Here is a 25,647-nt window from a genome sequence, read left to right on the forward strand (position 1 = left end):
TGCCTCTGCCCAGATAACTATAGCTTTATAAAAGATGCAAACATAAAGAAAACAACATTGCAAGATACAGCAGCTTCTTAGCCAAACATGCATTGTTAATTGTACACCATTATTTCTGTTCTCAGAATGGAAAAATAAATGCAATCAAATAATTCAGTACATAAATAGTCTTCTGTACCTATCTTGGAGTCCTTGGTGAGGGCTGTACTTTTCTCTGCTTTGGCTAACAGTCTGATATTTTTAGACCAGCAGAGGCATAAACAATACTTTATCTCTGTAAACACTTACTTCCATGAAAACAAGAAGGCTTCTGCCTCCTTGGGCTGAAACTTTCTCACTTTGCAAATTTTTTTTGGCAGCTGTCTATGGGCTGATGTTTGAAAACAACTGTGCCCGCTCAAATATTTATTTTTAGGCTGTTCTTTAGAAACTCTTGCCATCCATGATTAATACACCCTTCCCTTATTCCTAAATTTTGTTCCCTCTTTTGAGAACTTTTGTTTTTAGTTGAGTCATCCTTAACATTTGGTAAGGTTCCACAAAATCGGTTAAATCAGGAATCTTTTTTGTTGCTACTCAGAGCACAGTATGTGAATATTCCTGTCCCTAATTGAGGCCAAGAGCTTAGTAGGATTTTTTTAAAATGACGTTGTTATGGATTGTAAATTTTTTATCCTTACATAATGTAAGTGTAGAAGCTTTTACTATGGGCTGTGTCCGTGTGGGCTTAAACGCAACTACTGCCTGGGCTTTCCCCTATGGGAAAACAATCCATTATGGGATTTCTTGTACCTTCATGTAAGCCAATTAGCACTGGCTAATGTCAGAGACAGGGTACAGGACTGCCTCTGGTGTGGCAGTTTGTTGTGATGCTGAACCAGCAGTTAAGGAACCAGTAGGCTGGTTGACCTGAAAGTAACCCTTAGGAGGACATATTAGAAGAGTATGGAAATGGTAAACAGGGCCATTGCTTGTAGATAGATAACAGGGCCATGTTATATAGACTAGAGTCCTAGGTATGTAGGTCTGTATTGTTAGAGGATTAAAAGTAGATACTTCTTGTATTTGTCTGTGTTTACCGATATCTTGTTAAACTTTTAACAATGTGGTCTAATTAGCTTGTGGGTGCTAGATTTCTGTTCCTGCCTATAATGTTGCATTACTGTATTCTGTTGATTCGGAGATCAAAAACTATCTCATTTAGATGAGACTTGTGGTGTAATATTGCCTTAATTTCTCATTGAAATTTGTGATTCTGCATAATAAAACTACCTGTGAATTGTTTGAATGATTAATTGCCTTATGCTAATGAATGCAACTAGTTACCAGTGTATGCCTCGGAAACAAAGATTAGCTTCAGAGCAACAGTGTACATTACCTATTCTTCATCAAGGAAGGCCTGCTGTAATCATTTGCTGCCAACAGGCTTATCCACTGAGCTTCAAGCTAAAAAGGAAGTTTCAGGCCTGAACCTTGTTGTCTTGGATCTGCTTAAACTTTGACAGGGAAAGTCTAAACCTGTAAAACTGAGGGCTCTAGTCTGTTCTGGATTAACCCTGCAATTTTTGTGGAAGAATTTGAACAAACTCTGCATATGGACTGCCTATTGGACTATAACCTTTTAAACTGATTCCAAAAGGATTTTTACAGATCAGCAGCCTCACCATCTCTGCTATGAAACTGACCTAAGGACTTTACTCGTATCTGTATGTATAATGATCTTTAACCATAGAAACTTTTTTTTTCTTTTCGTTATTAATAAATCTTAGATTTAGTTGATAAGGATTGGCAGTAAGTTCTGAAATATTCATTGACCTGATGGGTAATGTGTCTGGGTCTCTTGGGGCTGGTAGAACTTTACATATGGTGAATAAAGTTTAACCCTCACTATATTAGACTTGGCTGTCTGGGTGGGAGCCAAAGGCTGGATTGCTTAAAGTGAACTGTGTTTCGGCTTCTTGGTAACCAGGAAAGCATGAAGCTGTTTGGTCATTAGCTTGGTGAAACCTAATTATAGATTAAACCACCAATTGTGGGGATCGTCTGCCCTATTCTTTGCGGTTTGCCCTGAATCAGCATTTTCAGTATAGCTCCAGTGACTACAGTGAGAGACAGGATACTGGACTCTGGTATGGCAATTCGTGGGTTAATTCATTTATTAGGCTTTGACATTGTAAGCCTGATTCTCTCTCCTCCTCTCCCCCCCCCCCCCCCCCGCCAGGCCACTGTTAATTTACCTCATTATTTTTCACACAAGTGTCAAATACTACCTTAGCTTCTGCTGTTTACTTTATCTAGGCTTTGATGACTGGTAGCATACCTGGCTTCATTGATGTTATCATGAACCTTAATTCTCCAGCACTCTTGGAAGACAACCTGATATGGCAGGCAAAAACAGCTGGGAAAAGAATAGTCTTTTATGGTGACGACACTTGGGTTAAACTGTTTCCAAAGCATTTTGTGGAATATGATGGAACAACATCATTTTTTGTGTCAGATTATACTGAGGTAAGAAGCTTTTACGTATGAGCACACACATTTTTCAAACCTTTAGTGAATACTTCCATCTCAAAAAACATTGGCCATGTTTTGGAGTATGCAAGACATTGGCTACTAATTGAAAACTGGATTGATACACCCTATTTTAAAAAAAGTATTCACAGTATGAAACTAGGGATTTTGCTGTTCCCATGAATTTCATGTGGAAGGTCCTTGGATACGATAATAATGGGGGAGCAATAGAAAACCCTTAATATAGCTGCATGCTCATTTTAAAAAACAGCTATTCCAGGCCTAATTAATTGAAAAAGACTAAGCATGTGCCATTTCGTTTGTCCATTAATGTGCAGGAGGTCTGTGAATAACTCCTATTTAATATTCATGTGATTTACCCACAAAACTTTGTAGTGGTGGGAGACTAGATCATTTTGTGGATTTTTAAACAAAGCTGTACATGTTTTCAGTCCACTCACCATTCCCATAATACAACTTTTATTTTTGGTTTGTATTAGTACAGCTAGGATCTCTGATCATGTAGCTATCAAAAATATCCAGTTTTGTCTAGATTGCCATGTGCTCTAAGATGGCTGTGTAGTGGTGATGAAGGGCAGTCCTGGAAAGGCTACCCATGTTTCAGTTTTGGGTGCTTAAGCAAGCCCTGGGGCTTCCTCCTCTGAACAATTGGTTGCAGAAGGCCAGGGGTGTGGTAGCCAGCTGGCTGGAAGGGGGAAGTGTTCAGCTCCTATGTAAAGGAGTGCTGCAAACTATTCTTCCCTGCGCACCCATTCCATTGCAATGCAGGAGCCCTGGGAGAAGCTGTGTTTCTTAAACAAAATGCCTCTTTGTGCTCCCTTGGGGCAGTGCAGCGGCATGTTGGCCCACACGTAGGGTAACATGCAGATGTAAGCAGGATACTGCATTAGTTTGCCTTTTAACGTAATCTTGTTTGTGCTAAACTCTCCATCTTGTTCTAAATAATCAGATTATAGTGGCAGGGATTGAACGATTTCATGGTTGGAAGTCTGGGCCTAGTGGCAAAAGTGCAGTAACAGTGTTGAAAGTTTGATTTATCACAAATCACTTACAACAGAAATTCAATGCAGTTGAACACTAGAAAACAGGGTCTCCTGCCACACACCTACCACCTTCCCCACACATATCGCCCTCTCCTGGCCAGTTGTGTGTCTTTGCACCTTAAAAATCACGTAAGTCTAATTACTGTGTTCTGTTCTGCCACTTCATTTCTGACATGATTTTAGTGTCTTAAAGGACTACCAAAGTTAGTACTAGTGCTATATGCCTTGCCAAATTTTTAATCCCATACTTGAGATTTTTTTTTATAGTTCTTGTGGCTCGTGCGATTATTTTAGCAAAGAGGGAGGAGGGAAGTAATCAAGTTTTGAAGTCACTTGTTTCCATGTGCTGAAAAAAATTCTACAATTTCAGTTAATATTTGGAAGTTGTGATTCCTTCTTCCAGTAAACCATAAGACCATTAGGTGGCTGCTGCCATAGGTACTTTCTAATTCCATGTTTGAAAAGCTAACTTTTTTTTTGTTAGGCCTACAGGAGTTAGTGGAAATCTTTTTTTTTTTTTTTTTACCACTTAACTACATTAGATACACATTGCTCCTCTAGAAACATTGACATGATCTGAAGTTTTCAATGTGGATTATTCCATTATTACAAGGCCTTGATCGCTCAATAGACAAGTTAGTATTGAACTGAATGTTTACATAGCTTTTCTTTTAAAATGAGAAGAACCTAGAATGAATGTTAAACTCCAAATGGGCTGTCAAACTGAGTAGAAAGTTTAAAAACTTTAAATTGTATCAAGAGTGAATGGGAAGGGAGGGGCTGGGCTCCTCCAATGAAAACCAGTAGAAGGACAAAAGAGTTAATATTGGAGACAGTACTCCCTACTGAACAGTAGGGAAGGAGATAGAGGTGAAAGGCAGGGGAGTACAGGAGGAAAATTAGTCAAAAGGTTAAACTATTTCTTTTTTTTAAGAAAAGGAATGCCCCTCAGTGGCTTGACAGCCCTGTCTTGTTTTGTTTCTTTATATATACATTCTTGTCTGTTTTGGGGTCTCTTCAGCTGAAAGGGGGGGAACCGGGGCTGAAAGGGGCGAAACTGGGTACCTACAGTTAGGTTCCTGGCTTCAAGCTGATTTACATGGCAAATATGATTTTCAAAATTGGTGATCATCCTGCAGTTCTCACTTAACTTCTATGGAACTTGAACATGTGGTGTCAAATGAAGCAATTTAATTTTCCTTTACTCCTAGTAGAATAGGAAGATGTGATTTTTCTAAAATGTTTTGCTTTCATATACAAGGTTGATGAGAACGTTACCAGGCATTTGGACGGTGTCTTAAAAAGAGAAGACTGGGATATACTAATACTTCACTACCTAGGATTGGACCATATTGGTCATCTGACTGGACCAAACAGCCCTTTGGTGGGACCAAAGCTTTATGAAATGGATAATATCCTCAAGAAGATTCACACTTCACTCCTCTCAAAGGTGAAACACTTACTTCTAGTCCCTGTTCTTAAAGATTTTACTTTCACAACTTTTATTAACAGATGTTCTTGAGTATACTGGCCAAGACTTTGAAAAGCAGGTGCCTAAAGGCATATTTAGGAGCCTAAATATAACCCACTTTTCAAAAGTGGTGGTGAGTACCCAGGAGCTGCTATCAAAGTCACAGAAGGAAAAGACTGTCAAAACTCTGCAGGATCAGGTCCTATTTTAAAATGTTCAAGCTATTACAATACTATACAAGCACAATCAATCTAATGTGATAAGGAGTATTAACCTAAATAACTTTAATTTGGGTGCCATGTATTTCCATTCTGCTATGCTAGCAATTGTGCGTATGTTTCAGATCAATGTTAACACACAAGAACACTCAGTTAAAGTTCAGCTATGACTAACACAAAGCTACAGAAATGAGGAAATGAAGTTAAAGCATCTAACAGTACTCCACTGAAAGCTGCTACTTTGCTACTAGAACCATCATGTGCTAGTACTCTTGGGGTTATTCTGCGCCAAAAAGTTAAAAATTCTGCATATTTTATTTGTCAAAATAACACTATAATCATGCTAGTTTCACTCATTTTGGTAATTTATTTCAAAATACCTGTCAGCAAGTATGTCTGAACCGATTGCGACGGGGCAAGGCCAGATGGCTATAGAAAAGTAGTGGGAGATAGATATATTAGCTCCAGGCTAAACAAATCCCTGGTACCAGGATAAGTGAAATGGCAGCTGCTCCAGGTTAATTAAGACACCTGGGGCCAATTAAGAACTTTCCAGAAGGCAGGGAGAATGCTAGGTTGATTGGGACACCTGAAGCCAATGAGGGGCTGGTTGAAACTAGTTAAAAGCCTCCCAGTTAGTCAGGTGGGTGTGCATGTCAGGAGCTGTGGGAGGAAGTCGCGCTGTTGGAGAGGCTGAGTAGTACACACCATATCTGGCACAAGGAAGGAGGCCCTGAGGTAAGGGTGAAGTGGAGCTTGAGGAAGTGAGGGCTGCTGTGGGGGAAGTAGCCGAGGGTATTGTACATGTCATGATTCTAAAAGGTCAGCTACCATAGCTGATACTATTAGGGTCCCTGGGCTGGCGCTCGGAGTAGAGGGTGGTTCCGGGCTCCCCCCCCCCACATTTGCCCCCTGATTAATGACTGAGACTGGGAGACAACAGAGACTGTGCAAGGAAGGATAACTTCTCGTCACCTCCCTTGTTGGCTTATGATGAAAATGGCTTAGTAGGCTGTGACCCTTGTCTCTAGAGAGAGAAAAGGGTTACGTGGAGGGTCACAGGGAGCCTCTGAGGCTAGCGAAATCCGCCAGGAAATGCAGGACCCACGGAGGCAAGGACAGAGCTTTGTCACACAATATAGACAACAAAAAAGATTCAGGAAATGTTTTTTGACAAATAGATTCCTTATTAGGCATCTTAATAGAGAATTTTGAGTAGTAATTCATTTAATCTACAATACAAAAACGAAAAGGAGTACTTGTGGCACCTTAGACTAACCAATTAATTTGAGCATGAGTTTTCGTGAGCTACAGCTCACTTCATCGGATGCATACCGTGGAAACTGCAGAAGACACGGTATGCATCCGATGAAGTGAGCTGTAGCTCACGAAAGCTCATGCTCAAATAAATTGGTTAGTCTCTAAGGTGCCACAAGTACTCCTTTTCTTTTTGCGAATACAGACTAACACGGCTGTTACTCTGAAACCAATACAAAAACGTGTTTCCTGCACCCTTCGGAAGCAGTGCAAAGGCTTGGGGGAGTCAGGTGTAAAGGAGGAGCTGAGGGAGAGGAAAGTAATTGCTGGGAAGGAGCCTGGGAGTGAACTTGGAGGGTTGTTGGGTGTGGATGGGAGAAGTATGGAACAGTTTGGGGTTTTTTGGAGGGAGGGAAGGGATTGTTCTAGAGTTGTGGAGCCGCCTCCATGCAGACCCTGGCTGACTCCTAGCCCCTCCCATTCAGTCAGGCACATCTGCCCTTGTCCCCAGGTGTCCCTGCATCTCCACTCCCCATTCAGCCAGGCATAGCTGCCCCGTCCCCTTGTGGTCCTGCATCCTCACACCCATTCAGCCCTGGCTCAGTGTTAGCCCCTCACTAGCTCCTGTGCTCCTGCCCCAGTCTGTCCTCCCCACTAGCCCATCTGTGTGACACCCTCCCACTTCCCCCAGCAGCCTCGTCTGCCCTACTCTGTCCATCCACCCCATATGCTGTGCCTCCTCACCTGCCTCCACAGGCAGGGCGCTGTGAGGAAGGCATCCTCCCTCTCCACGGCTGCTCTGGCCTGTGAGCCAGCTGCCCTCTCTTCTGGTGTCACATCAGCCCCTGGTAGGCAAAAGGTGTAACTACAGCATGATCCCTCCTGCAGCTTCCCTTTGCCTGCCTGTCAGAATCAATTATTCTGCAGGGGGAGGGGGAAATCTGTGGGGAACATTAATTCTACGCTTGTGTAGTGGCGCAGAATTCCCGCAGTGGTACGTTACTGTAGACCTACTGCAACCTGAACTCTGTCCCAGCGGGAATGCCAGTTTCCCAGCACTTCAACACCAGCACCACCACAAATAGCTCTGCCTTCATCACCTCTGTCCTTTCTGCACAGTTCTGTGGAATCACACTCCTTAATATATGGCGTGGGAGGGGAACGTGGGTGCTGGAAAACTGTTACCCTTACTGGGGCAGAGTTATAGTGGTGTATTCTCTGTGGTGAAGTTTGTTTCTAGGTGGAGGAACCGAGAGTATATACGGTTGAATGACTTGACTTCATTTCCTTGCTCTTATGCTTTTGTTGATATGTGTAATGAAATTTGAACTGACAGTTTATGTATTTCCAGTCTTAAGATTGAGAGGATCTCTAGCCAAAACAGTGTCTACTTTCAAGAAGCCCAGGATTTTTGTGGAAGCGTCCATCAAAGTTATATAGTTGGCTCAGGAGCTGCACTAAAATAAAAGGGGCACTTTCACAAAGAATCCCTTCATCATGAAAGTAGCTGCTGCTTTGAAGATTTTCTTCTATAGCACAGCACAAATGCTCATGGACTAGAAAAACAATTCCCCTCCACCCTGTAAGGCCCCAGTTTTAGGCAGAGGGCACAGCTGGAAGCACGTGGCAAAAGCCAATATTATACTGCAATCCTAATGTTCAAAAGTGCAGCTGAATTTTTTCTGAAAACAAAAGTTGTGTGTTCTACTTAGGTGTGGGGTGTTTTTGGTTGACTATAAGGCTAATAGTTTCAGAAAGGCTCTCCCCCATATCAGCGTCTCTGTTCATGAAGAATAGGACTGACTCCTGAGCTAGCTGGTTACTCTGAAAGATCCTAGTATTTCAGTGGTTCTGAACTCTGGTCCACCGCTTGGTCAGGGAAAGCCCCTGGCACGCCAAGCCGGTTTGTTTACCTGCCGCGTCCGCAGGTTCGGCTGATCGCGGCTCCCACTGGCCGCGGTTTGCCGCTCCAGGCCAATGGGGGCTGTGGGAAGGGCGGCCAGCACATTCCTTGTCCTGTGCCACTTTCTGCAGCCCCCATTGGCCTGGAGTGGCGAACCGCAGCCAGTGAGAGCCAACATCGGCCGAACCTGCGGGCGCGGCAGATAAACAAACCAGCCTGGCGTGCCAGGGGCTTTCCCTGCATGAGTGATGGGCCAGAGTTGAGAACCACTGTAGTATTTGTTTTGTCTCGGATCCTTTTCTCTTTTGAAACCATTCATTTGGCTCGAGCTCACACTTGATTTGGCTGACCAGTTTAATGAAATCCAGAATCTTCAGCATGGTAGCTGTTCTTTTCAGGAAGATCATTATTTCCATGAAACTGTGAGTTTATTCAGGAATGAAGTTGCTGAACCTGAAGTATGGTTTCATGAAGAACATAGCTTCTCAATGCAGCAGTTATTTCTGTGTTAAAAGTTTTTAATGCTCACAAATGCCCCTGAACTGGTAACATGCAGTTTGTGCGCACTGTTTTAGCCTTCAACTTTGGATGCAAGAAAAGTTACAGAGAGCATAAAATAAAGTAGTGTTACACTCTCTTTAATTGTTATAAAGATTTCTGCATACAGCGTCAAATAGAAGTGGATGTTGTAAATCAAGTTTTATGTTAACACTTAAGGATTCAGTTATAAGTTTTTTGTAAATAATAGTATAACCCTAGAAAGACTCCCAAACTACTTATGTGCAGCTTGGCAGTTTCATGTTTGTAGTTTAAGTTAGAAGGACCCCCAAAATCCTGAGACTCAAAACAGACTTCTTAAGATTAATTTTTAATTGGTTAGAATTCAGGCAAATTGATTTTTTTCTAAAGTTTATCAAAACTTAAGCTTGGTTTAGTTTTTGGTATGAAAGTATCTGCCCCACGTTTTCATCAGAGGTTGAACCCCTGTTTTCAGTGCAAGATAGAATGCAACCTTCCATATGGTGTTGGAATGGCTTGGCATAATTCATTAATAGATAATCAATAGAGTTGTTAATATGCAAATATAACCCTAAAAGCTTTAGGACATTTAAAAATATATAAAACTACTTACTCAAACAGAGCAAGTATTGCGTTTATCATTGGAGACTACAAATATACCATGACTGATTTTTACATTAAGGAAAATATAACTTTTCTGCAGTTTTTATTTTAATTTAACAACTCAACTCATTGGATGGGTTTCACTTAAACTCCCTCTGGTTCTCCCCTCCCACAACAAAAATAAACTTTTGGCGTGAGATAAACCATATCAGATATCTCCCCTGAATACATCTGAGTCATGAGTGAATGGAAAGAGGATATTGGAATATAAATACCTTCTAAAAGTTCATTAGACTTCATCTTGATTTTAGGTTTTTGTCCTAATATACGATACAGGATTAATATTGAGGGTTACTTGTTCTGCTAGTTCAGTCTGTCTCTCCTTTGACTCTATTTAGATCCCGAGTTGTGGTTTTTTTTTTTTTTTTTAACTCTGCTATCCTTGCTAGGTACTGAAAGATCTGCTTGCCTTAAAACTTCAAAATTAAGGAGAGGAGTGGAAGTAATGTCAAAATCCAGTATCCTGGCAGTGTAGCTGTACTGCAGTCAGCAGTTGCTGAGTGCATCTCTACTAATCTGCTCTGGAAGCAGAGCCATTTTAAAAACAAATTATTAGAGGAAATATTTTTATTAAAATGGAAAAATAATATTCTTCTGAAGCCTGTGCATGTCTGATGTTACTGAAGCCTTTTTTTCTGAGAGTTGCAGGAAAGAGAGTCGTCTTTGCCCAACTTACTTATTGTGTGTGGTGATCATGGGATGTCCGAAACAGGCAGTCATGGAGGTTCCTCAGAGGAAGAAGTTCACACACCTCTGCTATTTATCAGCTCTGCTTTTGAAAAGAGAAATGGTAAGTGTCACAGATCCTAGCGAGTGGCCCTTCCTGGCCACCCACTAGGACTGCTGTGAGTAGGGTCAGCATATGTCGGGGTTTTCCCAACAAGACCTACCTCTTCTTTTGGTCCACTGATCTCTGTCCAGGCAGATTTTTGAAATGTGAACAAGTGTCCGTGATTTCTTCTTGCTCATCCTTTTTCCAACATTGATTCTGGTAGAACTGCAATTCCTGGTGTGCCCTAATAGCAGCGTGCGTGTTTACTGGTTTGCCACCCTTACTTCCACAATGCTGCTGGTGGCAGCGCTGCCTTCAGAGCTGGGCGACTGGAAAATGGCAGCTGCTGGCTGGGTGCTCAGTTTCCCCAGCCCCAGTTCCCCCTCAGAGTCCCTTTATAGACTCCTGCTGGGGTCGCCTGCTTCTTTTGTTGTGCCTTTATGTAATTTTCCACAGCTCTCAACCCCCTTTCCTTTCGACAAGGGGAAGAAGTATCTTCCATCTAGAACAAACCCATTGTCCCAAGATGCTTTACTCTGAATAGACAATTGCTGAGTGCAGATCACTCACCATTATCTCTGGCCTGGTGGAGACATGACACAATCATGCTAATTCATGGTGGATCCACATACATGTAGGCTTTCCATGACAGGGTAACTTCATGATACAATTTCATAAAATATCCACAATTCAGAAGTGGTACAGACAGAATCCCCAGTTTGTCACAGTAAGGATTGAAGAATTTCAGTTCTTATCATATTAAAAAAACCTGTTCAGAACTGTACAATTGTAGGAGATTTTTAAACAGTCTTTTAGAATATGCTTTCATCTCTAGTTTAGTTCATAGTGGCTCTAAACTTTCAGGTTCAAAGTGCTGTTATACATTGGTGTAGATCGGGGTAGCTAACACGAGCCAGAGGCGGCACACGAGCTGATTTTTCAGTGGCACTCTCACTGCCTGGGTCCTGGCCACTGGTCCGGGGGGGGGGGGCTCTGCATTTTAATTTAATTTTAAATGAAGTTTCTTAAACATTTTTAAAATCTTATTTACTTTACATACAACAATAGTTTAGTTATATATTATAGACTTATAGAAAGAGACCTTCTAAAAAGGTTAAAATGTATTACTGGCATGCAAAACCTTAAATTAGAGTTAATAAATGAAGACTCAGCACACCACTTCTGAAAGGTTGCCGACCCCTGGTGTAGATTGTTAAGTTACATAAGACACTTCCTCTTTACAGACAGTTTTTTAACAATGTTTTGCATTAGTAGAGAAATAAACTGTAACACGTTGGCCATGTGTTTTTACTATCCTTTGTGTGCACTGATGTCCTGCTAAAACATGACCTCTGTGTTTTGGCCTCTTAAACTATCTGTTTTCCATGTGGCCATCACTTTAGGACTGGCTAACTTCCTAAAGGATTCAGGAGTCTATTAAAGGGGTCTTTTCTGAAGAGGTAGTCTGATTATTGGCCACTAGGAGGCAAGATTGGAACTGAATTAATGCTTGAAGTGAGTTCTGCCTAGCCTTGCCTTTCTCTGAGAAGAACTTCTTTCTGTCCTTCCCTTGTGCCCCAGATCAGTGATGGGGGAGTAAATGTCAATTTCCGGTGCTGAGTGGGAGGACTAAAGACTGGAATGGTGGTGTTAGGGAGAGAAGTGGAGCTCTTGCTGTGGAGGGGCAAGAGGTTGAAATATTGACAATGTGGATGCCTGTCTCCAATCCCTGAATGCAGAATGCTGAGCAGGAGAGTAGTCCTTCTATTGGTCAAGTTTCTAATTGTACAGCACTAAAGATTTTTCTGATTGACACCACATTCCATTGTGAAAAGTGCATTTGTCCATAATAAGAGGAAAAGGGAGGGAATATCACAGTGGCTTGTTTGTGTTTATAAAGGTATTTATTCTATGGTTTGCATAACTTTTAATTACATTCAAACACTTTGTCCAAATAATCAATTAAATTAAGTTACAGTGAGATAAATTTGCCCTTCCATATCACTCTGTCCCCTGCTCCCTGGCCTCCCCCAACCTATTTGCTAGGACATCTGACTTTTTCTTGCTTTTAAATCTTGCCGTCAGATACTTGGCTTAGTCCTCTTGCTGGAGGTTACTTCAGCACAGCTGAGGCACTTCCAAATATCATTCATCTGCAGAGCTGGTGTCCAGCTGATGCACTCAACGCTGTCAAGCAAGGGCAGTTGGGTTGCTTTCAGATATTGAAATAACCGAATCAAGAGCTGATTGTTGCTCCCAGTTGAATTTTATCAATGTCAACTGCATGACACCTTGAAGAGTCTTGTGAAATTATGGCATTTTGTCCCTTGATATTTGTGTAACTAATAGTGAGCCTTGCAACTCATATGTAGCTTTCCCTTGCTATCTGTTCTATTTCTAGTTGGAATTTTAGTCACTCTATCTAAATGGTCTTACTCTTGCAAATGGGAAAATAATTCAGGCTGTGTTTAATTTGGTAGATTTTGTTTATGCAAATTGGGTAATCCTACTGGCAGTTATATTTGAATTAGTGTGCTGATCAAGAATTACTTGTGTAACCTATTAAGGAGATACAAATCCCTATTGCTACTAAATAAGTCTGATATAATCTACATATCAACCAGTTGTTATCAATCAAGTTTACCAGTGGGTAACTTCTTGTCTTTAATGACATTCTGTAAGTTGCTGAGACTAGCATGCAAGGATTACATGCAAAGAAGACTTAAGGATTGTAGGTGGCATTTTGAATGAGCATGAGAATAAATAGGAACCATCTGTGACATTCTGTTTAGGACTCCCAGAACTGTAAGCCACTGTTATCCCTCTGTCTCGGCAAATGAGAGCTTTGTTGCTGCTAAACTATGCATCGGGCCCCTGACCAGCAGCCTGTCTGCCTTGCCAGCAAACTCCTCAAGGCTCTGCCAGTTTAAATCTTGCCTTACAGGTATCAATCTGTGAACATGAGTTCCCCAGAGATGTCTCCCTGCAGTGTCCATTCTCTCTTGCTGGACACTCACAGAAATTGTTTCCTGCCTCCAGACACATAAGTCTGTTAGGTTTGCTGAAGACTCTCACTTAGTTCAATATAACAGCACTGAGATGGTTTGTAGTAAAGCTAAGAAAAAGTTTATTAATGAGGAACGGAGGCCGTGTCTACACTTCCACTTATGTCAGCAAAACCTATGTCACTCAGGGGTGTGAGAATAGCACCACCCGAGTGACATAAGTTTTGCCAGCATAAGTGCTCGTATGAACAGCATTATGTTGGTTGGAGACGCTCTCCTGCCTACATAGCTACCACCTCTCATTTAGGTGGTGGTATTATGTCGACCGGAGAGCTCTGTCCTCTTGGCATAGTGCAGCTACATGAGCGATCTTACAGTGGCACAACTGTATTGGTACAGCTGTGCTGCTGTAAACTTCCTAGTGTAGACATGACCAGAGATTTAAGTGATTCTAAGCAAGAATAAAAGACAGTTATGGTTACAAACAAAACATGTTTTCAGTCACTAAAACTTAATTTTAGCAAGTTACAATCTTTACATAAGCAGGTTTCTCACTTAGATCAAGTTTCCAGCAGCTCCTGCCTTTAAGGCCAAGAGAATAGCATGTTCATATGCTCAGAGGGTTCTGTTCCCTATGTCTCCTAAGTCACAGACAACTCCAATGGCTTTTTGCTCCCTTGTATTTTCCAAAGTCCATTGTCTTTGCCTTAAGAGTCAGGGTGACCTGCTGGTAGGGTGACCAGATGTCCCGATTTTTGGGTCTTTTTCTTATATAGGCTCCTATTACCCTCCAACCCCTGTCCCAATTTTTTCACACTTGCTGTCTGGGTCACCCTACTTGCTGGGAAGCGGGGTTCAGACTCTGGGGTCCCAAGTGTGCTAACTAAGGAGTTCACATCCTCATAATAATTTGCTCCTCTTCTGGGTTTGATTACTTTGTTTATCTTCTATGTAATTTTCCTTTCATTGTTCTCTGCCTGTAAACCCTCTGGTCAAAGTTTCTCTATCTAGGGCGGGCTGGGTTTATGCACTGCTTTCCAAACATGTTTTAAGAACCTGTTTCCAGTGCATGCCCATAAGTCTTTGTATGCAACCCACAATGATTTCCAGGACTGGTGTTTCACTGGTTTACATATGATACCTTACATGGCACCCTTTAGGTACATATTATGGCAACAGTGTGTTGGGGACACTGAGCGTGTCAGGATGCATCCAATGAAGTGAGCTGTAACTCACGAAAGCTTATGCTCAAATAAATTCCTTAGTCTCTAAGGTGCCACAAGTCCTCCTTTTCTTTTTGCGGATACAGACTAACACGGCTGCTGCTCTGAAACCTGTCATTATATAGTACAGGGATTGTCATACACTTTCATAATGTGGACCACAACTTAGTTCAAAGATGTTTTCATGGACTACCCTGTTGTATTCATAATTACATACATGCTTGTTAAAACTACAGTAATTACTAATGTGGAAGAGTAATGTTACATAAGAATTTAATAACGCTTTTGCTGTCCTCTGTTGTGTTGCAGCAGCTGGAAAGGAAGAGGAGCTAGACTATGTGATCAACCCGTGGTGGTTTTTTTTTTTTTTTTTAAACAGACCCTGGTTTGGGAACATATCTGCTCTAGTACACGTGAACAAATTTGCAGACTACCCAAGCTTGCAGCTCCACCTTCCAAATTGGAATAATTTTGTAATGTAAATATTCTCCTCCTTATTCTAGGCCCTTTAAAACAGCCAGAACTTGTGCAACAGACGGATTTAGCTGCTACGTTGGCAATAGGTCTTGGCCTTCCAATTTCAAGAAATAGTGTTGGGAATATTATACTTTCTGTTATAGAAGGGAAAACAATGAGAGAACAACTAAGGTTCTTGCATTTAAATGGGTTCCAGCTTAGCAGACTCCTTCAGGAGAACATGCCTACATATGAAAAAGGTAAGTCAATTAAAGTTATTTTTCTGATATCCAGCAGTATCCTGTTTCTTCTCTGTCAGCAGGAGACACTTAAACTTCAGTTTAAGGGTTTTAGGAACAAGAACACAACACACCAGTACAAACCGATAGGACAGTCAAGGTGAGTTCTGAGAACCATATGCGCCAAATTAAGTGTATTAGTGTTTGTTGTATGCTGTTTTAAATTAAGGTTCATAGATATGGGGGCAAGCTGCTAACCAAAAGGGCAAGAGACATGATCAAATAAAGTAGGCATCACAAGTAAATTGAGATGTGACTGAAGTCTGATATGTAAATCCATGAATGAGGCACTCTGTGCCATGGGCTACTGACTTCCATGTAACTCAAGAAATAATACCAAACTAAACTTCTTTAGTGTTATGGTAGCACATGTTTCTCAATGGAGAAACATTAAAGAAATTAGTAGCTGAGAATTTATAGAGGCCTCATTCATCACTGTAAAAGCCAGCATAGAAAACTGTTGCTTGCTACCAGCACCTAGGATATTTAGGAAGAGACTATATTCTCCTAGCAGAGGGGAGAAAACTTAAGCTGTCAAGGAAATTTTAGATATCTTCTCCATCCCCCAACAAAATCCTCAGTTATCCCCAGTAAATAGCTGGTGATATGCAACAGTATTACCACCTGAATGGGATTTCTCAATGTGCTTGCAAAAATTCCTCCAGAGGCAATGCAAAATTAAGTGTCTTTCGTGGATCACATCCAAATGGGTCTTTGTGGGCAGGCAAGTACAAATGTGCTGAAAGCCAGTCCAGTTTTCACTCTTGGCCAATCATGTGTACTTACTATGGAAACAATCCTGAAGGGAGGAGCGCATACCTAGAGGGTGAATTCCCCAAGTACTTATCTCTTCAGCTTACTTTGATAGCTCTATCAGTTGCATATTTGGAAAAAGAAAACATAGACATGTCCATGTGGGGTCAGACCAGTGGTTCATAGTCTAGTATCCTGTCTGACAGTGGCCAGTAAAGGTGCAAGAAACCATGTAATGAGCAGTTATGCATAACATTCCCTTTGGGCAAGTTTCCTCCTACCTCCTGTTAGAGGCTGGCTTCCAAGTTGAAGCACAAGTATCTATTCCTCCCAAACCTGGGAGTAACCAGAGGTCAAAGCTTCTCTGTGGCGATGGATATTATGCCTCAGGCAGAGAAAGATGTAATGTGTTTCAGGACAGTTCATACAAAGGATATAGAAAAGAATTCAGGTCTTCCTCCTAGTTCTCCACTGCTCCAGAAGGCATTTCTGTGACACCTCCAGGAAAGATTAGACTTTTTATAGCAGGGACCCCATTTCATTAGGACCTGGACCACCTACAATTAACCTGGACTACCCACAATTAACAGCCTGTATCTTTGTACAGTGCTCTTTGTTGTACAGCAATGGGTCCTACAACTAAGCACCATAACAAAGTGGGGAGCTGCCCTTGCTATTCTTAGAGCTTGAGAAACCTTTATGCCCAAGGTAAGTTCTTCTTTCCATAATTCCTGGAAAATAGTTATCCCATTTTGTTTCAATCCTTAGCACGCCTTTAGAAGAGGGTGGTATAAATGGGCATTCTTAGAGCAATAAAAATCTCAAGCATATGAAGTGACCACACCAATTGTTCCTTGTTCATCTCATTCCAACCAAAATGCCAGGCCTTAAGGCCTCAAAGTTGCACCAGGCAAGATGTTAAAGTCTTGCACCAATTTACATGCTAAGTATCTGGGATACCATTCATGGAGGTTTTCAAGATACCTGACCGTGTGGGAGACAAGTCTGAGGCTCATCAGAGGAAGTCTTGCAATTTAGGCTTCTGTTCCTCTATACAAGCATCCTTTGGTAGGAAAAGGTATGACTGTATTGGATCTCAAATACTTTCTTAAATTACAAGGATTTGCTTTTTAGGGGCAACTTTTATTTCTGTTGATAATTCTACCATAATAACAAAGTCTGCTTTTTCCTTTATCCCTATATCTGTGAATCACGGCTCACTACTACACACTTGTGATGAATGAGAAGAGAAGCTGTGCAGCAGAATGAGAAATTTCTTACCTGCAAATTTCTTTCTCTTAGCAGAGTCTCTTGTCATTCAGCCCACTATGGTAGTCTCGTAAATGACTGGAATACAAAATAATTTTTTTCTCTAAAGAGAGACTTTGAAGGCAATTGTATGTTTAGGTTAGTTAATGTAATTTCAAGTTATCTGAATGCTAATAGGTTGCTGGAGGGCTTCTGCAGGTTTTAAAAAATCCTTCTAGTGCCCTGAGTTGAACAGCAGGGCTTAGATCATGAGAACATAAGAGTGGCCCTACTGGGTCAGACCAAGGGTCCATCTAGCCCAGTATCCTGTCTTCTGACAGTGATCAGTGCCAGGTCCCCAAGAGGGAATGAACAGAACAGGTAATCATCAAGTGATCCATCCCCTGTCGCTCATTCCCAGCTTCTGGCAACTGGAGCTTTGAGTACCAGTTGGATTGCCTCTGAATTCTACAGAGGAGATGTATTACTCATTTGTGATGGAGAAGCTGCTAACCAAAAATTAGCAGGGATAAGAAACTTCTCATTCAAGGAGGAGATTGGTTGTGAGTTGAAGCTTGCAAACACTGTGTTTTGGCCAGTTAAAAACTATGATGCCTTGAGTAGTTTCAGATGATGGATATAAAGTAACAAATTTTGCTAAAAGTAGTTTGAACTTTTCTTGTCCCTTGAGTCTAAAAGCAGTAGGATCTTTTGAAGGGGAAAATGATCAAGGAGTAACTGAGGCTAAGGTAGTCAACTGAAAAATATCTGTCCAGTGTGTAGCGTCAGCAATAAATGTATTAAATATGATGCCTGGGTGCCTGGAAAAAGATAGGGGTGTGTGTGTGTGTGTGTATGTATATCATTGGGAATCCCTTGAAGTTGAGGATGATTGTCTTTCATGGATTGTCCATTTCAAATGATCTGTGGGTCCGTTGATGACTGATAAGACCTATTCTGGAGCTGCAGACTCTGCCACATTGCAGGCGTGTGTTTCCAAGTAGGGCGGGTGACCTTGGGATATTAGTTCGGGCCATACCAAGCTCACTATCACTTCTGTTCTTCCGTTACATGTAGTCACATATGATTTTCAAAGTGCTGAGTTCCCTGTCTCAAGCAGTTCCTCCATTGTTGTCGGTCCTGGGTTATATATTCCCACAAGTTGATGTTTAATGTTGAATTTCCTCCTATAAGCCTTGAGGACATCCCTGTAACATTTTTTCTGCCCTCCTATGAGGTTTCTCTGCCTGGGCTGAATTGTGAGGAGACTACTTGTTTTGGCAGTCTGGAATCGGGCATCCGGACAATATGACTTGCACAGTGAAATTGATGATAAATAATAATGGCCTCAATACTCGTAATATTAGCTTGCGAGAGGATGCTGATGTTAGTGTGTCTGTCACCCCTTTGATTGCAGAATGTTATGTATACAGCATTGATACTTCTCCAGAGCCTTAAGAGGTCTCTTGTATGTTGTCCACTTTTCAGCCCCATACTGTAGGGTGGGGATCACAACCCTTTTAAAGACCATGAGTTTGGTTTTGGTTCTGATGTCACAGTCTTCAAACACCCTCTTTCTCAGATGACCAAGAGCTTGGCTTGCCCATTTGAGATGGTACTGGATTTCTTCATCAATGTCCGTGAGAGGTGGCTTCCAAGATATGGGAAGCATGCAACATTCCCTAGAGTGTTATTGTGGATCCATATTGCTGGTGCTCGGAATTGTGCACCAGGAGCTTGCTGGTGGAGGACCTTTGTCTTCTGGATGTTAAGTGCAAGTCCCATTTTCTGATATGCTTCAGCAAAGATGTTGATCGCTTGAAGATCTGATTCCGAGTGAGCACACACTATGGCATCATCAGCATACTGAAGCTCGATGACTGAAGTGGATGATGTTTTGCTTCTGGATTGGAAGCAGCCAAAGTTCAACAGCTTGCCATCCATTCAGTAGATTAGCTGCACTCCTACCAGTATCTTATCAGTGATCAAATAAAGCGTCGCAGCAAGGAAGATGGAGAAGAACGTTGGGGCAGTGACACAGCCCTATTTAACATCTGTCTTAACCTTAAAAGGAAGCTGTAGTAGATGCATTACAGAGGATGACCGTTTGCATGTCGTCATGAAGGAGCTAAAGAATGGTGACAAATTTCAGTGAACATCCATACTTCAGAAGGATTTTCCACAACACTTCTCTGTTAATGGAGTCAAAGGCTTTTGTCAGGTCAATGAACGCCCAGGATAGTGGTCTGTGTTCTCTATATTTTTCCTGCAGCTGGCGAGCAGTGAGGATCATGTCAGTAGTGCCTCATGATGGTCTAAACCCACACTGTTTTCTGCAAGACAGAATGGGGATGGTTCAGGAGAAGTCTTGCGAGTCTTTCCTGCAGTTGCTAACAGAGAAATTCATCTATAATTTCCAGAGTCAGATTTATCTCCTTTTGAAGGAACAGCCTTGAAAATCGTCACAATCATAGCATCTCTAAATTCAAACGGGATTTTTTCATGGTTCCAGATTTCAAAGCAAAATTGTGTAGCTGTGAGGTGAGTTCCTCTCCCTTTGCTTGTAAATTTCTATAGCGATTCCATCAACGGCAGATGCCTTGTTCTTCAGCTGCTTAATAGCTCTGCACACTTCTTCCAGGGTTGGAGGTATTCCAAATTCATCTCTGATCGGGTGTTGTGGGATGAAGGTAAAGATGCTGTCGTCAACAGCAGAATCCTGGTTGAGGAGATCTTTGAAGTGTTGTTCCAGTGTGCGTTGATGTCTTCCATTTTTTTGATCAACTCCCCTCCATCTTTAGATCTCAAGGGGGTTGGCCTCAACTGCATGGGCCATAAATGGTTTTAACAGCATTAAAGAACTCATGTATATCAAGGGTTTCAGCGAGAAGTTGAAGCTCATTCGATTTATCCAGCCACCATCTGTTCTTCATATCATGAATTTTTTTGGAACTCTACCTTTGCTTATTAGTGAGCTGACTTCTTTTGCACAGAGTTGCTGCTGTTCTGCCAGCAAGGTCTTGTTTATGATCTGTTTGTAGAATAATATGCCGTCAGCTGCAGTATTGTGCCCTATGTTGGTTATTACACCTTAAAGACAAATGAGAATGAAAAGTGTCATCTTCACGTTTTCTTTGGATGAAGCCTTAGAGAGGTGGATGAGCGGCGGGGGTACACAGACATAGCCAGTCTTGCACTAACAGGAGGAGTACACAAGTGTTATCTATCTTCAACTATATTATATCATACAAATTTAATGAACAATATAGGGAAGGTAGATTAGAAACTTACTTTGCTCATAAAATCATATTGAAAGGTGGCACAAAAACATTCTGACAGCTCTACTTTGTCATAAGAGCATAGGTATCTGAATAACTTGAAGGACAAAGGAATCTTCAAGCTAAAATCAATTTTCAGGTACGTTAAAGTTAAATGTTAAATGAAAATTCTGAAACTGAACTGGGGAGCTCATCACTTTGAGGGGAAGAGTTAATAGAAACTGACATAGGAGCAGTGGAGTGGCTTCTTTTGGAAGAGGTGAGCCCAGATAGTTGATAGAGGACTCTGAAAATGCAGTGTCAAGATGAGAAGACAGAAAAGAGGAGAGCCTGGAAGGAGCTTAGCTAGACATAAATATGTGGTTTGGATTGAGTGACTTCCTGAATGGAAAGATGACAGCTGTAGGTTGATGGTACACATGAATGCTCACTTCCCAAAGTGTGCATGTTACGAATGACATGCAAGTTGATGATTGTTTCTGTAAAATGTAAATAACTGTGGGGGGGGGGGTGAACTATTTTGCAAAACTACTAGCTTGCTTAAAGCACAGTTGCATTTGCTGCAGTGATGAGTTACATTTTAGGCCTAAAACTAAAATGAAACTCTTCAGTTAATGTCTGATATTGACTTTGTGTTTTAGGTATGTGGATTAAATGAAAACGCATGTTGATTCCTAATGGAGTCAACCAGTGGTGAAATTGAAGCCACTTTTTATTCTCCGATCCCCTTCTTAGATCTGTCCAGTGTGACAAAGTTCCTCCTCTGCCTTGGTGGGGCGTGAGCTTATTGGCAGATTTTCTCGCCTCAGAGGTTCACGGCAGCCCTCAGTTTGGCCACTTTTGTGGCTCAAATCTGCCATTCACTCAGTTAGCCTCATCACTGGCCAGCACAGGGAAAGGAAGAACAACAATCCCTGCAGTCTCTGCTGATCCACCTAGTGGATTGGGGAACAGGCCAGAGACCTTCCCCTCTGGTGGAGACCACAGTCCAGTTCAACAACTCCGGTATCAAGTAGGGATTTGGAGGGATGGGGGGAACCCGGGCCCGCCCTCTACTCCAGGTTCCAGCCAGGGGCCTGTGGATTACAGCTGTCTACAGTGGCTCCATAACAGCTGCGTGACAGCTACAACTCCCTGGGTTACTTCCACACGGCCTCCTCCCAACACTTTCTTTCTTTCTTACCATAGGACCTTCGTCCTGATGTCTTGATAATGCTTGTATTTCTCAGTCTTCCAGTAGTACGCCTTCTGACTCTCAGCGTCTTGCACCTCTTGCTCCCAGCTCCTCGCACATGCACCACAAACTGAAGCGAGCTCCTTTTTAAACCCAGGTGCCTTGATTAGCCTGCCTTAATTGAGTCTAGCAGCTTCTTGATTGGCTGCAGGTGTTCTAATCAGCCTGTCTGCCTTAATTGTTTCCAGAAAGTTCCTGATTTTTCTGGAACCTTCCCTGTTACCTTACCCAGGGAAAAGGGACCTACTTAACCTGGGGCTAATATATCTGCCTTCTGTTACTCTCCTGTAGCCTTCTGGCCTGACCCTGTCACACCAGTTTACAATTGATGTGGGTTGTCACTGGGCCCAAGGAGTTGTTTTGGTAGTTTGATATGAGGGAAGCCCAGCCATTCTTATGTCGTAGTCTAAGAGGAAGCCTGGTGTAAAGGATGCTAACATAGCTCTGTGATGACAAAATATTCCCTTATACTTGGGGAATCACAGAATCAAAAGACTGGTAGGGACCCCAAGAGGTCATCTAGTCCAGTCCCCTGCACTCATGGCAGGACTAAGTATTATCTAGACAATCCCTGACAAGTGTTTGTCTAACCTGCTCTTAAAAATCTCCAATGACCAAGATTCCACCAGCTCCCTAGGCAATTTATTCCAGTGCTTAACCTGATAGTTAGGAAGTTTTTCCTAGTGTCCAATCTGAACTGCCCTTGCTTCAATTTAAGCACATTGCTTCTTGTCCTATCCTTAGAGGTTAACCAGAACATTTTACCTCCCTCCTCCCTGTAACAACCTTTTATGAAAACTGTTATCGTGTCCCCTCTTGGTTCTCTCTTCTCCAGACAAACCAAACCCAGTTTTTTTCAGTCATCTTTCATAGGTCATATTTTCTAGATCTTTAATCCTGTTTGTTGCTCTTCTCTAGATTTTCTCCAATTTGTTCACATCTTTCCTGAAATGTGGCACCCAGAATTGACACAATATTCCAGTTGAGACCTAATCAGCATGGAATAGAGTGGAAGAATTACCTTTGGTGTCTTGCTTTCAACACTCCTGCTAATACATCCCAGAGTGTTTGCTTTTTTTGCACCACTGTTACACTGCTGACTCATTTAGTTTGTGATCCACTTTGACTCCCACTTTCTGAACTACTCCTTCCTAGGCAGTCATTTCCTATTTTGTATGAAGACTCTCTTGTCACTGGGGCAGCTGGTTCTGAGGCAGCTTTTGACCAATGGAGCAGTACAAAGCTACCCAACGTAATGGAAGATGTGGCCACTGAGTGGCCACATATACCCAGTATGCAGAGATCATCTTGGCCTAGATTCCAGGAAGACTTTTTGTTCATCCCTGAATCAAAAGGCTTCTTCTTTAACTCAGAGGCTAAAAGGCTTGTGTCCTTAATGAGGCAGGCCCAGCTGTCAGCCCCTCCCTGCCAGCTGACAGCTTATGAACTTCCCTGGGGGACGGATAATTCTAGCTTTGTCCAGAGAAATTCACTAACCCCTTCCTCCCATTTTTGGCTGTGAGGTTTTACATAGGTTTCCATTATGTGTGTCACTGAAGTGAGTTTTAAGCGTGGATTTGTGTAAAGTGAGCAGGTCTCACTCCAGGGCAGGATGGATGTAAAGACATAAGCAATAACATGGAAAAAGAACAGCAGAGTGGAATAAAAGTGAAAAGAGCAGGATGAGAAAGAAGGCTCAGAGTGGAGAGAGTGGAAAGAAATGAGAGCTAAAGATGAATCCTCCCCCTTTTTAAGTTAAATAAGACTTTTTGAAACTCTTTCCTGTGATTTATACCATAAAATAGTGTCTTACATAATTATCTCATGGAGCTTGGTCAAAATTTTGTTTTATATTATTCTTTGAGATCCTCAGTGTTTCAGTGGAAATACAAATGAATTACGTAATGTTACTTGAGTTACTCTAGGAGAGCAAAAAGAAAAGGAGTACTAGTGGCACCTTAGAAACTAACCAATTTATTTGAGCATAAGCATCCGATGAAGTGAGCTGTAGCTCACGAAAGCTTATGCTCAAATAAATTCCTTAGTCTCTAAGGTGCCACTAGTACTCCTTTTCTTTTTGTGAATACAGACTAACACGGCTGCTACTCTAGGAGAGCAGTCTTCCTACTGTCAGGAAATGAAATTTCCTAGGGAGCTTGTATGGTGTGTGTGAATGGAAGTACGTAATTCTGAATTAACATGCATAATTACAGCCACATTTATAAGAGCTACCTATTGCTTGAATCCTGCTCTTAACCAGGGGATCTGCAAGACATTGAGACAGCATGAGCTGCTCATTGGGAGTGCATGTTACAAAGTCTAGTAAAATAGAACTTGACATGCTCAGTGATCTACAACAAACTGAATTCAGCAGGAGGACCTAAAAGATAAATGATTAAGTGATGTGGAAAAAATAACTTCAACTGAACAGAAGTGAGCCTGGTGTCTTTTAAGGTTATAACCATACCATGATTGCAAATGTAAATGTTTGAACTACCTCAAAAAATTGAAATGAACAAATTGTTTTATGTTTGATAATCAGGTGATACTTTTTTCTTGTAAATCTGCTTTATCCAATCTACTAGATAGCAGTCAGGAATAAAATCCAACCAGAATTCTTAAGTCTCCATGACCCAGATATGTCCACCATAGTGCTGTTACTAATGCATTGAATTTAAGCATTTTCTTCTATCTTTGTTTGAGAAGGTAGAAGTTACAGGGCCACAAGGACATTAATCTATATATTTCTTATATAGCTTCCTTAGAACTGGATGTTTTGCAGTTGTCAAATTGTGGTTAGATTCAACAGTTTTCTTTAAAAATAAATTTATTTGGAATAACAAAGATGGCGAATTAATGTTGACATTTTAAAAAATCCAGCGCAAAAATATAAACAGTATTGCTCTTAAGCATTGTGATGTTCCCCTCTGGTGTTGGCTGGACCAGTGATCTGCTGGGTCATTCCAATCCTTGACTCTGGGAACCAGCCTTACCCTGCTCTGCTGTGAGAACCCCCTGGTGTAGGTGGAAGAGAGAGGAAGAGCATGGCAAACGTCTCTCCCTTTTATCATGTCCTTTCTTCTCTCTTGGCTTTGTGCTGCTCCCCCCCCCCCCGGCCCCCAAGTCATTGAATCATAGAATATCAGGGTTGGAAGGGACCTCAGGAGGTCATCTAGTCCAACCCCCTGCTCAAAGCAGGACCAGTCCCCAACTAAATCATCCCAACCAGGGCTTTGTCAAGCCTGACCTTAAAAACCTCTAAGGAAGGAGATTCTACCACCTCCCTGGGTAACCCATTCTAGTGCTTCATCACCCTCCTAGTGAAAGTTTTTCCTAATATGCAACCTAAACCTCCCCCACTGTAACTTGAGACCATTACTCCTTGTTCTGTCATCAGCTACCACTGAGAACAGTCTAGATCCATCCTCTTTGGAACCCCCTTTCAGGTAGTTGAAAGCAGCTATCAAATCCCCCCTCATTCTTCACTTCTGCAGACTAAACAATCCCAGTTCCCTCAGCCTCCCCTCAAGTCATGTGTTTCAGTCCCCTAATCATTTTTGTTGCCCTCCGCTATACTCTTTCCAATTTTTCCACATCCTTCTTGTAGTGTGGGGCCCAGAACTGGACATAGTACTCCAGAGGAGGCCTCACCAATGCTGAATAGAAGGGAATGATCACGTCCCTCAATCTGTGGGCAGTGCTCCTACCCAAAGTGCCATTAGCTTTCTTGGCAAAAAGGACATACTGTTGACTCATATCCAGCTTCTCGTCTA

The 25,647-nt window shown here is 41.9% G+C and overlaps 1 protein-coding gene across 6 annotated transcripts in view; it reads left to right on the top strand.

The window, feature by feature from the left end:
- The window catches only part of PIGG (phosphatidylinositol glycan anchor biosynthesis class G (EMM blood group)), a 164,241-nt gene that overhangs the window by 20,350 nt on the left and 118,244 nt on the right, over positions 1 to 25,647 (top strand). For 3 of the 6 annotated variants that reach the window (XR_014711656.1, XM_084628287.1, XM_084628288.1), the window contains exons 3-6: positions 2,299 to 2,508; positions 4,837 to 5,025; positions 10,255 to 10,396; positions 15,110 to 15,322. Coding sequence is in view for 5 of the 6 variants with exons in the window: in XM_084628287.1 (XP_084484413.1) it covers positions 2,299 to 2,508; positions 4,837 to 5,025; positions 10,255 to 10,396; positions 15,110 to 15,322 (754 nt within the window). In the remaining variant the exon portion in view is untranslated. The remainder of the gene's footprint in view (positions 1 to 2,298; positions 2,509 to 4,836; positions 5,026 to 10,254; positions 10,397 to 15,109; positions 15,323 to 25,647) is intronic. The other 3 variants (XM_084628290.1, XM_084628289.1, XM_084628291.1) reach the window with 3 other exon arrangements.

Source organism: Lepidochelys olivacea (genome assembly GCF_965140295.1).
Source record: "Lepidochelys olivacea isolate rLepOli2 genome assembly, chromosome: 5".
Lineage (NCBI taxonomy): Eukaryota > Metazoa > Chordata > Testudines > Cheloniidae > Lepidochelys > Lepidochelys olivacea.